This window comes from Geospiza fortis, unplaced genomic scaffold, assembly GCF_000277835.1.
Source record: "Geospiza fortis unplaced genomic scaffold, GeoFor_1.0 scaffold130, whole genome shotgun sequence".
Taxonomy (NCBI): domain Eukaryota; kingdom Metazoa; phylum Chordata; class Aves; order Passeriformes; family Thraupidae; genus Geospiza; species Geospiza fortis.
This window is the reverse complement of record NW_005054300.1, coordinates 3385388-3399061: the sequence shown is the minus strand read 5'-3', so window position 1 is coordinate 3399061 and position 13674 is coordinate 3385388. Positions and strand designations below refer to the sequence as shown.

General features: G+C 42.4%; 1 protein-coding gene across 1 annotated transcript in view; it reads left to right on the top strand.

Moving 5' to 3' along the window:
- The window catches only part of SORCS3 (sortilin related VPS10 domain containing receptor 3), a 180806-nt gene extending 170533 nt beyond the window's left edge, over positions 1-10273 (top strand). Inside the window, exons 23-27 of the mRNA XM_005416385.2 lie at positions 979-1110; positions 2995-3094; positions 5124-5229; positions 9361-9521; positions 10107-10273. Coding sequence (XP_005416442.2) covers positions 979-1110; positions 2995-3094; positions 5124-5229; positions 9361-9521; positions 10107-10171 — 564 coding nt within the window. The 3' untranslated portion in view covers positions 10172-10273. The remainder of the gene's footprint in view (positions 1-978; positions 1111-2994; positions 3095-5123; positions 5230-9360; positions 9522-10106) is intronic.
- Positions 10274-13674: the final 3401 nt, after the last annotated feature.

The following is a 13674-nucleotide window of genomic DNA, read 5'->3' as shown; positions in this document are numbered from 1 at the left end:
ATTCCTGCTCAGCTTTTCTCATCTGCAGCCCACTCAAAATTCACAGGTTGTAAGACTTTCCTTGGTTGTTTTTCCATCCTGAAAAAAATGCTGTTTATTTTTAACTGTTTTTCTCTTTTACTATAGTAAAAGAGTCAAGCTTGTAGGATAAAAAAAATTAATTAGCTTGTAGCTGTGAATGGTTACGGAACAGTAGAAGTGTGGTAGAAGTGATTGCTTGTGTATCCTTTGATGAATGGGCTGCCCCATTGGTACATTTCAGCTCTGCAGTGAGGCCATGGGGTTTGAGGTGGGATAGGGCCAGAGAGCAAATGGAGCTAATGACCCTCATGTAGCAGAGCATTTCTGAGGGAGGGACGATTCCTGCCCTGCTGAGGATGCATGGGTGGGATTTGGGAAGAGAGGGAAGCAGCCTCAGTGGGCAGGTCTTGCTGAAGGCAGCTGTGAGAGCCTTGGTTCAGCAAAGTGAGCAGCTCCCAGTCCTGGTCAGCCAGGGGAGTGAATTCTCCCTCTGGGGACATTACTGTTCATGTAAGGCCAACATGGATCCCTGTAATCTGATAGCAGAAGGTGATTGCAGGCACTTTTCTTCATATTGTCCCTGTTAGCTTCACATTTACCAGTGGTTGCTCTGAGGCAAACTCTCTGGATCTGACTTTGGGTCAGTTATTCTTTTGTAGCAAGGAGGACTATATGGAACATTCAGATCTGGAGACATGCTAGGTTTGGACTTTGGGTTGAGATCTTTGGGCCCAGGGGTGTTGTCAAGCGTACATTCACTTCTAGAAAGGAAGTAGAGTGCACCTTTAGCAGAAGCTCAGTTTCTGACCCACCAAATAGGCAGAACAGCTCATTAGAACCACAACACCTACAGTGGAACTGGAAAATAACAATTTGATAGGAACACCGTTTCTGAAAGTCAGTGGAAACATAAGTAACAAAACAGCAGCTAGAGAACTCTTTTTACTTTTCTTCTAGGTGACTGGTATTCCTGATGAACAGATCCTGGTAGCTCTATTCCCTGGGCTGCCTACTTCTGCTGAACTCTTCATACTGCCCCACAAAAACACAACAGAGAAGAGGAAAAGCAGTGAGGCTGATCTGGAGCAAGTAAGAAAAGAAGGATTCATGGAACATTTATTCCTGTCATATTGTTTGCAGATGAGCCCCTGAAGCTGCACAGCACTGGAAGTACTTAACAATAAGTGTGGTGGAAATGGATGCATCTGGAACTGTGGCAGCATAGTTTATGGCATTAAAGAAAATGATTTTCAGAGGAAAACCAGGATTTTCCAATACCTCACTGAGATATGTCACAGTCTACCTCTAGCGGAGATTCTTCCTAAATCAGTGGAGTGTCCTTTTTACAGTAGTTACGGCCAAAGGAACCTTGAATATGTACTCCCTCTACTCCCTGGAGGAATGCTAATAAAGGGAGGCCAAAGCAGCAAGATAATATACTGAGGTTTACTAAAAATAAATCAGACACTTCAGCTCATAGATCACCACAACAAGACCTCTTTTTTTTTTTTTTTTCTGCTGCACTGAACTGCCTGTGCAAACTATATTTGGAAGTTACAATATCCATCCATTTAGATAAATAGGTAATTACAGTGATGTATTGCAACAGTGATATGCAGGCAAGGAAAGAACAACAGCACTAGGCTGCTGGAGCTCTCATGTTAGAATTACCAAGTGATTAAATCAGCTCTATAAAGGCAAAAGAGTGAAGTACTGCTGGAAAGGCTGCTTGGCTCTAGCTAATGTTCTTATATGAGTATTTTTACAGTGTAAAAACTATGTGTGAGCCCATTGCCAAGTAACTCATGTAAGTTTGGATCAAACATTAAATTATTCTGGGGGCTGGTGAATTCAGTGGAAGTTCTTGTCACCCACTGAGTAAAGTCAGTCCCTGCAGAACAGTTCCTTTGTCCTATGAAGTTATCAAAGCTGGTCTCTTAAATTTATATTGGTCAGTGTGCAGGAAAGATGTATTGAGGTGGGAAGGTTTGAAAGGCTTTTTGGAGGGATGGTCTTGGAGTAATTTCTGTCCTGTCCAGTAGGCTCTACCAGTATTAAAAATCTTTCTGCACAAGCTGTTGTGTCAATATTTCATGTATCAGTGTTATGCTGACATCTCAATTAGATTTCTGACTAATTGACCATGAGGCCTAAAGCTCTAGTGCTCTAATTTTAGTTGACAGGCTACTCAGTTGTACTTTGGCACTTGCTGTTGCCTTCTGCTTGAGGAGCTCTGCCTGGAGAGTCGGTCATTAGAACTACTCATTGGCTGTGCCCTGTCCAACAGAGCTACTCTATGGAGATCAGGCATTAACAAACTGAGGCTCTGGGGTGATGTGCCGAGTATGTGCTCTGGGGCAACCAAATAACGCATCAGAGCTGGATTGCTGATCTCCCAGTGCAGCAATTCCAGTATATCCAGTGCTAGGCCCCTTTTCTAAGTGAAGGACAAATATGGCAAATTTTCCATTGACCTAAACTGGATTGTCTCATCCCCAACAGCCTATTTAAATAGAAGCTACATGACAGAATCATTGAGAAGAAAGAAATGTAGGTCTGGACTGCCTAATTTAGTTTCCTTATACACCAATGAAAGGCCAGTGTACCAGTGATTTCCAAATGCATTTGATTGAACTCAAAGGATATTAGGGAAGGTGAAAAGCTCCTTAGTTATTTCCCTCTTCTCATAGCCCCTAGAAAAGAAAAACAAAATCGCAAACCTTCTAGGTTTGCTTCCCAGGAGAGATATAATAACATACAATGAGAGTCTCAAGAGTTCTGTAAGGGAGGCTTGCGTGCAATGACGCCCAGTTCCACCCAAAGCACACAAAGTGCATTTCTCTCCACTTCCTCAGGCCCTCCTGAAGCCAGTAAGAGATGTCAGCCACTATTCATGGGCTTTGTGTATTCCTGATTGTTCTCCAGACTTTGCAATCTTTTATACTTTAACTGTTCTATCTCTTATTTCATCAGGTGGTCGAAATCCTTTTTAATGCTCTCAACCAGAACCTGGTCCAGTTTGAACTGAAGCCTGGAGTTGAAGTGGTTGTTTATGTTACTCAGTTAACATTAGGTGAGTGTGGAGTCAAAGGCACAGCTGTGGCTCTCCTGAGGCTTCAGACAACTCCAGGAGAATCAGCCTACATCAGAGCACTCACAGTTTGGCATGTGGTGCTGGGCTATGTGCCAATTGAGACATTTTGGTAGAAGCAGGAAGTGTTAAAACCAACCCATCAGGGGCATCTTCATGCTCCAGTTTGTACAAGTATAAAAAGTACCTTGTAAGAGTTCCCTGGGGCTTAATTAACAAGTGGTGTTTTTCAAGTGTTTTAGGAAACCAGGTGAATGGTGTTCTATTAAGTCCTTATTGAGCACCTGTGGAATTCAGTGGGATATTACTAACTTTCATGGATGTTGGATCAAATCCTTATAGCAAAGTGCTTGTTACTGTTATGACTAGCTAGGAGGCTTTAGAGAGGCAAAGCACACAGGAAAAGATTGAGGCCTCTTACAGGAAATAAGTTCCTGAAAATTGACTTCCAAAAATTAGAACTTAAATTTCAACACTACCTATCTCCATTTTTGCACAAAGTAACAGAGTCCACTTAAGCTTTGTCAATCCCTTTACTTTAAAACCAGCCTAGTGTGAAGGTCTCAGCTATTGATGAAACAGTGATGGTTACAAAGAAGGTGATGGATTTATTTTTGCCCTTACTTTTTATGACTATCCTAGCAATTGTCTGAAATGTGGGATCTTGTGCAAGTGCCCTTGCTGATAGCCTCTCTGAAAGATTGCGATTCATATCCCACAATAACACACTTCAGCTTCTTCTCAGAGAGCCTAGAGCTGGGCTAAATCAAGGCTCATGACCTTTCCTACAGGTGATGCCTTTTTACCTTCACTCTCTAACTGTTCCTTTGGAATGTGAGTCAGATGCTAATAGGAGTAGCCTGAAATTGATTAATTTGCAAAACTGGAAATGTGATACAATGTCTGAGGTCTCCAGGTGGCTGGAATTCTCAAAAATCTGGCTTGGTTCTAGCAAGGCACTACATTTAAATTGCATTTTGCAGCTATTCTTGCCCCCTCTCCAGTGCTGCATTTGTTTCATGACCATTTCCATAGTGCTTTGACTTGGGTGAAATGACAGTCTTTCCCACAAAAGAGTCAGAAGTATTAGCAGCAGAATACTGGCAGGATCAGACTATTAGGAGTGGAAATTTGACAGTGAAATCAGAACTGGCTCTATTTGCATGACTTTGTCCCTGTCTTCAGGGTGATGGAAAAAGAAAAGAGAATAGTAAACCACCAAAGCCAAATATTTATGCAAAATGAGAAGCACTCAGCTGCTACTTACAATCATTTGTGCATCATTAGAGACTTCTCATCAGACACTTGATCTCAGCACAGTGCTCAGGCCATTAAGATGTGCTCTGATGAGCTCTTGGAATAGCTGCATAAACAAGGTATAGGAATATACTGTATTTAGCCAAGAAAAATGTCAAGGATCAAATTCTCCAAAATATTATAATGTATTGTGTGATTGAATTCAGGATTATTGCTTTGGGCTCCTCCACATTATGAAGCTGACTCAATTTAAAAGTCTCTAAGGTCCTGTACAAGGATGGACCTTGAGGCTTGTCACAAGAGTAGATCCCTGTCACATGTGAGATAGATGAATATCCTTGGAAGATGGGAGTTGTGCTGTTCATTGATGCTCTAAGGTATCTTCTCTGAAGGGGAATAGATATGTATTAAGCCATGCTTCATAAAATTCATTTCCACTCTAGTACCTGGAAAAACCCGAAAAGTAATAGCCCAGAGTGTTAATACAGGAGTGATTGGGCATTCAGCTGAGCATGACCTGCTGTGCTTTTTCACCCAGGGATGTTAGACTGCACTGTCTTGAAAAAGGGCCTTGACTTCTGAAGGACAAGAGAACCAATTTGTTTCCTACTGATTGGTCTTGCCAAAACCAGCATGCACCATGCAGTAGTGATAAAGCAGATGTGACAAAGACAGAGTTGAGCTCAACTCTTGGTACTTAATGTGTTTCCTTGTAATATCCCTGAAGTGTGATGCTTTGCCTTCCCTCCTGCAGCACCACTTGTGGATTCCAGCTCGAGTCACAGCAGTTCAGCGATGTTGATGTTGCTGTCAGTGGTGTTTGTGGGCTTGGCTGTTTTTTTAATCTACAAATTCAAGAGGTAAGTTGAAAAACTTTGGGAGGGGAGGAAAAGACTCTGGGTGGTTTACAGGAAACCTCTGCAGAGCTGTGCCTGAATTGCAAATGAAGAGTGAACTATGCTGGGCATCAGGCTTCAATGAATGTAGCTCCCTATCTCTGATACTTACAGAAGAAAGCATCTACTGCTGTTTCATCACAAAGCTGATGCTCCAAAACTTCACCAAGAGCTCAGAAATCATCTTCTGCTTCAGCAGATGTATTTAAACCACAGACCAAAAATGGGAACCTTTGTGCTCACTGAGATACACAAAGCAAGCTTAGTCAAAAACCACATGATGGATGACTTCACACAGTCTATACCCACCTGCCCAGCTGCCTTAGTGCAGCAGCATCTCATTTGTATCTTTTAAAGTGAATAAGTTAATCTTGCAGAGGAACAGGTGTGTTTATGTTAAAGGTGGGAGACTCAAAGCCAGAAAAATTTGTGTAAAGCACCAAAATGCCTTTGGGAATATGTGCAGAGATTTACCTTGACAGATGTTAATATAAACCTTTTGCTTCCAGACAGCAGGCAGGACCAGGTCTGGCCCATGGCACTTGGCTGCTGCAAGCTGTGAAACAAAATATGTGATAAGAATGGCCTGTTTGCTGAAGGCCTGCGTTATGAAGATATATTTTAGGCAGATGGAGCTCCTTATGAGGAATTTTGCATTCTGTACAGTACTTACAGTATAAAATGGTCTGTGTGCCTAGACCCTGACCAGTGGCAAAATATTGTGTTAGAAACATAAAGCGAGTCTGGCTTAAAATTAAATAAATAAAACTTTCTGGACATAGGAGTTTCTCTAAATGAAAAACTAGGGCTTTTCCTGTCCAGATTCCAACTAAATGTTGCTTTCTCCAACTTTTCTGCTCCCCAGCATAAGGCTAATATTCTCTAAGGGTGTTAGTGGGATGCAAACAATATTCAGAATTAAATTATATGATAACACAGGCATCTATCCTAATCTCCAGGTGTAAAGTTTTTCTCCTTGCTAACATCTTGCATTAACCATTGTCCTAGTCAGAGAGTGGCACTCCTTGTAGCGCTTGATCCTGTGCACACTGCTGTTATCAAGCTCCCACTGATTTCAGTGCCCCAGGACAATTGCTTTCCAGGGAAAGCATTTGTGTAACTCTGCTCAGAGGCAGATTTCAAGGCCTTCAGCATGACCTCCTTTTGCAGCCTGAAATCCCCTCTCTGCTTCTGTGAGGTGACTACAGCTTCCCAGGGGAATGGGATTTGTTTAAGGCATCAATTTAATAGTGTGCTGGGGAGGCAGCTGATGATTGCTCTCACACCCAGATGTAGGATGAGGAAGGCAAAGTCTTCCTGGGAGATGTGACAAGCTGTAGGTACAACCCTGTGTGACACATGCTTTCCCTTGTGTCTTGGTGAGATGGTTTCCTGGGTTTGGCCTGATGCCCTTGGCCCTGTGGTCAGCAGTTACCAGTGCTGTGGTTACCACTAGGAGTTAAAGAAGGGTCTTTATATTCCAGCTGCCAGAGAACAGTGACAGCTTGTTAATGCACTTTGCTCTGGCACTCTCTGGGTCATTTTCTGCTACTACAGCTCATAAAATTGACTCTTGTACTACTTAAGCACCCTGAGCTTTGAGTATAGCAGCCATCAGCCTCCTATTATGCTCTAGGGCTATGGAGACCCTGCCTTGTTAAAATCTGTCTGAAAGTTGATTATATGACAAATTGGGAGTGAGGAGGAAGGTGGTCAAAGCATCAGTTTTGCTTAGTCCAAAAGCTTATTAACTGGCTGTCTCCTCTTATCTCTCTGTCCCAAAGGGGAAAAACACAGATCAAATTGACAAAGTTTAGGATAAGTCATATACACAGAGTGTTCTCAACTTAATTTTTGAGAAAAGAAAGCAACTTTTCAGCTCTGTCTAAAACCCCTGGTTCACTGGAGCAGAAGTGAGAGCATACAATGATTCTTAATGGAAAAAAGGGGAGCAAACCCAAAAGCTTTCCCGTGGCTCTGAGTGATGCAGAAGTCCATTAGCCACGTGTACCTCTTTGATTAATGGTGGTCCCAGCCTGAATACAGAACTTCTGCTTACAGGGAAGGGTTATGGGAGAGCATAGGCTGGCATGATTTTTTAGTTCTACAAATTCATAGATTTGATGCTTTGCTGGTTTGCACACAGACTCCTTAATACAAGTCCATCAGTTTGTAGACTCAGCAGGCATGTTAAACACTGCTGCCAGAGAGATGCTTATTGAGGAGGTCCCAGTGGAAAAGGAAGGAAGAAGGGAAAAGTATAGAAATAATCTGTAAAAAAGTTGTTTCTTTTCTGGAAGATTGAGCATATATCAGTCAATACTGTGTGTCTATGAGTGCTGAGCAGTGGTGGGGCCGTGGGGCAGTCCAAGTGTGTGTCCTGGGACAGCAGGGCAGGACTGTGTGCCTGTGTGTGCTCAGAGTGATGTGCTTGTGGCCGCCTGTGTCTGTGCTGGCAGGCACAGCAGGATTAGGATTTGGGTATGCATTCACATATCTACAGGGATCTCAGTTTCTTTTTTCCCTAACTCTCTGAAGTACCTTGGCTCTCTGCCTCACAATTCTAAAGAGCTTTTCTCACCTTTCCGCGCGAAGTTCAGAGATGATCACTGCTCTGCTATTGCACTCTTTGGAAGTAGAACTAAGATTTCCACTGTCTCCAGGCATGTTCTCCTGTCTCTGTACATCTCCAGACAAGTTCTGGGCACTTAGATCCTATGGGAACGCATTAGTTCTCACTCATTTCCTGTGGAGTTCCTATATCTTCTGGTGGCATTTACAGCATATTTAAACATTAGAAGGTAGGAGAAAGGGAGAAGATCATGAGATTTGTCATCTGCTGCTAAACATCCCAAATATGTCCTGGCTTGATGCTGGTTAAGAACAGAATGCTAAATCAAGCCAATAGCACAAGTTGGTTGAGGCCAGAACTTCACTTGAGTAAAATCAGCATAGATCAATTGAATTCATGAGAGTTGAGGCAATTTCCACTGTTTTTAGTCTCTGACATATCCAACAGCACATAGATCAGCATAAAGACACGGCATTTTTTATTACTTATTTTGAACACGTTTTCTTTCTCTCTCACTCCTGTGTGCTTTAAGGAACTCAAAATATTCTCCAAATTTTCCTTTTTGGAGCAGTGTGAAGTGCATGGTAGGAAGACTTTCTAAGAGCATTAGGAAAAACAGTCAACTTCCAACAGGCAATGCAGATAATCCTGGCAAACCCCATGATGCTTAACGCATTCCTTTTCAGCTCTCTCATTTAAACTCGCATTCCTCCAGGGATTACTACCTGTCTGTCTAGGCCTGTATAATCTGTCTACCTGACTGACTCTCAAGGATATAATTCTAGCAGGCCAAGGTAACTTTGGGAGAAGGAGGAAGAAATAATCCCTTCACTTCCTTGGCTTCCTGAGCAGCAAGGAAAAATAAGTCCCTGCAAACTTGCATGATCCATAGCATGACAAACTGATTTTTGCAATGGAATGGTAGCAAATAGACTTTGGATGGGTGTTATGAGGTCCAAATCCTCCCTGACTCTGAGGCAGGATCAATTCTTTATAACTCTTTCAAATGTGGCAATTTCTTCTGAGTCAGTGTGGGCCTGTCAGCAGCAACTAGCCCAGCAATTTTTTTTGCTCAGTTGATACTAGTGCCAAATTGATTTTTACTTTTGGTTTCCAATGCAACCCTGATCATATAATAAATACTGAGAGAGTTGACAATTGCAGCTGATTGTACTTAGTTAATTGCTGCTGTCTGAGCTGAGTGCAGTGTCCACTGTGTGCATGATTTCAAAGGGCAGAACACTGAAGTTTGGAGCTGAGGGAGACTTTATGCCCATGATGTGAAGACAATGGCCTGAGATTTGGAGTACCTTTGGCTGTTACTGGAATTAGTGGATGCTAAGGGCACTTTCAGAGATGAACCTCTGTGTGGTACTTTCACCTTTCTGACAGCTCATACTTTGCATCACTGCCAGCGCTGCATTTCTGGGATTGGTCTCAGCTCAGTTTGTCTCATTAATAAATGACATGCTGAGGATCCCTGTGTTACAAACCACAACCTCTCATTTTCCTTTCCTGTGCAGGAAAATCCCTTGGATTAACATCTATGCCCAAGTTCAGCATGACAAGGAGCAGGAAATGATTGGCTCTGTCAGCCAAAGTGAAAATGCCCCCAAAATCACCTTGAGTGAGTTCACAGACCCTGAGGAGCTGATGGACAAAGAGCTGGACACACGAGTGATGGGTGAGAGACAACCCTCAGCTGCGTTCTGTTCCACAGTCTGGGTGAAGATTTTGGTCTTTTGGGTATTAGGAGAGGCAGTGCCTGTGACCCTGAGTACAAGTAGAGCCCCGAGGCACAGGTATAGGGAGTAAATCTCTCTCAGCAGCAGGATAATGGAGTTTCTCTTATAGATTTTCAGCTATTCCCAGGGTAGGAAGCTGGCTCCAGCAATAGGTATAAAGAAGTCAGTAATGGCTGTGCTCACACCTATTCCTGCTCATGACCCTGCCTCTCTTGTGGAGGAGTGCCAAATTCCCTGTACTCTCAGAAGAACCAGCTGAGCCAGGCTCACACTGTTGGTGTGCTGTGATTACAAGCAAATATGTCCCTCATAGCTAAATGAGTTTGCTGCTGGTCAGCTGGGCTGCAGTAATTGAGTTTTCTGCATGCTCCCTGCTTATTGCAAATACATAAAAGAATGTGCTATGTTTAAGCATCTTTTCTGTCTCTACACTTACACTACCATATCCTAAAGAGTGAGAAGCAATACAGACCAAACTGTTGAAGCCACTGCACTGATTCTCTTCTCCATTTTCTCCTCCACAGGAAGCATCTCAACAATTGCCAACAGTGAAAGCACAAAGGAAATCCCCAACTGCACTAGTGTTTAATACTGAGAATCCACTTGGTCTACAGCATTTCTGAATTTTTATTTGTAATTATTATTGTTATAATTATTATTATTATTATGAAAAAAGAGTTATATGTCATTATTATCATTTGGGAGGGAATGGGGTGGGCTTTTTGTGTTTACCAGGGCTGCATTCATAAATAGCAGAAGTTCTTCATATTTAGGGAATACACATCAGATTAGAAATAAAAAGCAAAGAATGAGTCAAGTGTGCAATGAGATTTGAATGCCAGCTTCCTGTTACAGAATGGGAGTTAAGTATTCAAATCCAACAGATAGGTGTCATACCTTAGGCAACATGCTGTAAGTAAATTGTCCCTTTTCAGCCCTTTCCAGAATAAGTCATGAATCAGCTGCTTCATTCTGCCAGAGGGTTCAGACTGGGTTGTTGGACCAGGCTCTGCAACATGCCAACATCCCTCGCTTTCCAGTGACATGCATGTCTCAGCTTTTTGCAGGATCCTGCCTCTTTTAATTGCTTTTAATTTCAGTCACCCTCTGGCACTGTTGACTGCTGAGAAAGGAAAAGACAAAATCAGAGCAAACCCACACGTCAGTGTTCCTTGGACCACAGACTGGCTGGAGGGGACAGCACCACAAGCAGAGGAGGAGTGAGCCTGAGTTTATGAATGCAGCCCGACCCCTGTGCATGTGAATAGCGAGGATGCCGAAGGCCTACTGTAGATAATTACAATGTACATAGCTTTTTATTTCTTGGGAAATAATTTAATGTTTAGTAAAAGAAGATATGTTTAAAAGAAAACCTGAACCACACACACACACATGCACGCCCACGTGCACACACACACACCACGTACTGCCAGCCAAACAGGGACCCTGGTGAGCACTTGAGTCACACTTTGGTTCCAAGTGTGTTCCAGTTGTCTGTCATATTTCAATCTGACACTGCTCTCTATAAAGAGAGTCGTTTATTTCTCTATGTATAACTGCAAGCCTTTTTTTACATATATGTATATATATATGGTGTCATTCCTGTGATGGAGCAGAAAAAGATACTAGCAGCCAGACTATGAGCCTGTCATAAATATTTTAATGATGTTTATCATCTATTCATCCTTGTCACTGTTGCCCACTTCTGAGAATGATCTTAGTGGCATCTGTTCATGAAAATGAGGAAAAGAATCCTGAAATTATCACCATTTCTGTGTAGGTAAATATCAGTGGCCTTGGCATACCCAGCACACCCTCAGCTCAACAGTGGGGCAGGTTGCAGTAGCTTTATTCCCAGGGGGAAGTCATGCTTTTTGCAGTTCAGCTGATGAAGTGAAGTGCTATTTAGGATGTGTAAGAGTAGTAAATTTTGGCTGAACATGATGCATGCAATTAGGGACTGCTCTTTGGAGAGGGCAGTGGAGGGTCAGACCTGCATTAATGAGCTGTGAAAGGTTCTTTCTTGTGCGTGCTGCAGAATGGCAGCTCCCAGCTCAGAGTGGAGATTTCTGCATGGTGGGTTGGTGTTTTCTGATCAGAACAGGGAGGTTAATGAAGAAAAGGTATTGAAAAAGCTCTTTAGAAATATTTTACTACCCTGAATTGAGGATGTCCCTATGAAGAGGTGGAGTTTTGGGGCAAGAGGTTGACTTAGTGGTGAGTTACTTTTTATCAATTTTTCTTGAGTTGATGATGTCAAAAATGAACCTAATTCTGCAGAGTATTGACTTGTAGGACCCAGCAGGAGGGAAAGGAAGACCGGGGGCATGTCTGGGAAGATGTTCTTGTCTTTGTATGCTAACAGGAGGCAGAAATGACAGCAGATGACAATGTTTGTTATCATTTCTGGGATCTGGGTACAGGACTTCAATCGCCTTGCATATACCTGGGCTGAAATGAGGAGATGGCTGGAATTTGGGTGTTACTTGCTATCTCTCTGCATTGCAACAGGCCAGTGGGCTACAAACCAGCCTCAGCCACGTGTCCACTCTGTTAGTGAGCTGGAATGTCTTTCAAAGGTTAAAATCCTGGTGGCTCTGCAGGTGGAGGGAAAAGTGGTTAAACACAATTTTGCAAAACTCAGGAAGGGTTTCAAGATTAAAATTGTAAACCTAAAAAATACGGAAAAACTGTCACTTGAGAAGTACTAAAACTAAATATTCTCAGTTCTTTTCAATCAGATTAGTGGATTTTTTTTTCTGTTGATTTAAAAATATTTATCTTCTGTTTTCCCCCTCTCTTTCCTGCTCTGGGTTCTAATACAAGGTGAAGAGCAATGGCTGTGTATTCTATTTAAGCTTGGTTTCCATCCATCACAAATGCATAAACTGTTGCATTACTGTCTCTGTTCTACTGAAACTCCACAGTAGTTTACAGTAATGGCCCAGTCTGGTGATAAGACTGTTAGCACAAGACCATAGCTTCCCATTTAGGTAGAGGTGGGAGGGATGTACATAAACAATGGTCCCATGGGCTTTGAGCTAAAGTGTGGGCTGATCTCAGTCTTTGCTGATCATTAGGATTTGAGGTACTGCTGTGCTGAGCTGCTGCAGAGGACTGAATGTAAAATACTCAGTATTTTCTGTATTAACTTTTTCCTTTATAAATCATCAGGCAAAGTGATGATTTTCATTGTTGTTTGGAATTTTGTAGGTTTTTCATGGGCTTCATCTGATGCCGTTTTAAGAAGAAAGGCAGAGGATTACAGTTTTCATAATTCTTTTTCTTAATTTCTTTTCACTTTTTTTTACATTTTATTCCTTTACACTTTTAAAAATTGCTGTTAAATGTCTCAAATGGGAGAAAGTAAGAAAGAAAAATTGGGAGTAAGCTGTTGAAAAAATGGAAAAGAAATCACTTCTCAAAAAGAAATTTAATCTCAGTGAAGGCTGAGAAATTTCTGAATAACAGTTTTGGAGAAACATCTGTCTAGAAAGTCATTTTCCATCCAAAATGATACTAAAGTATCCTACAAAGCAAACAAGAAAAATCCATGAAGCCAAAACTGCATGTCAGAAAAGCCTGATTGATTCTTGTTTGCTCAAACTTCCTCTTCCATAGGACTTGGTGGGTGTCAGTGCCTCTCAGTGCAGTTTGTCACACCTGTCAGGACCAGGGTGTGGGCTCCAGGCACATCCCCAAGGAGTGCATGGCACCACATTTACCAGCTCACTCCTGCTCCTTTAGGGCACAGTCATGGCTGATGGCAGCTGGAGGAAGCTTGGGTTCATGACTGAAATCTGCTCCTTTAGAATCCAAGAAGGGTGATTGCTGCATTCCTGTCTGTCCATGGGACTCCTCTGTAAGGTTTGGATGGGCAGCCAGCCCTCTTCACCATTTTGAAAGGACTGAGCTGCAGTGTTAGCACAGGCTGGAGTATTGGCTGCTGTTATTTGTCTTGCTGAGAAATAACAACTTGGGGTTGTCATTAGGGTTTTTTCCCCTGCAAGTTTTACCCCTGAAGGAAATCTGGTGGAAATCCTTGAAGCTGTGGATTATTATTTACCTGAATAATGAGGGAAATAGGCGATG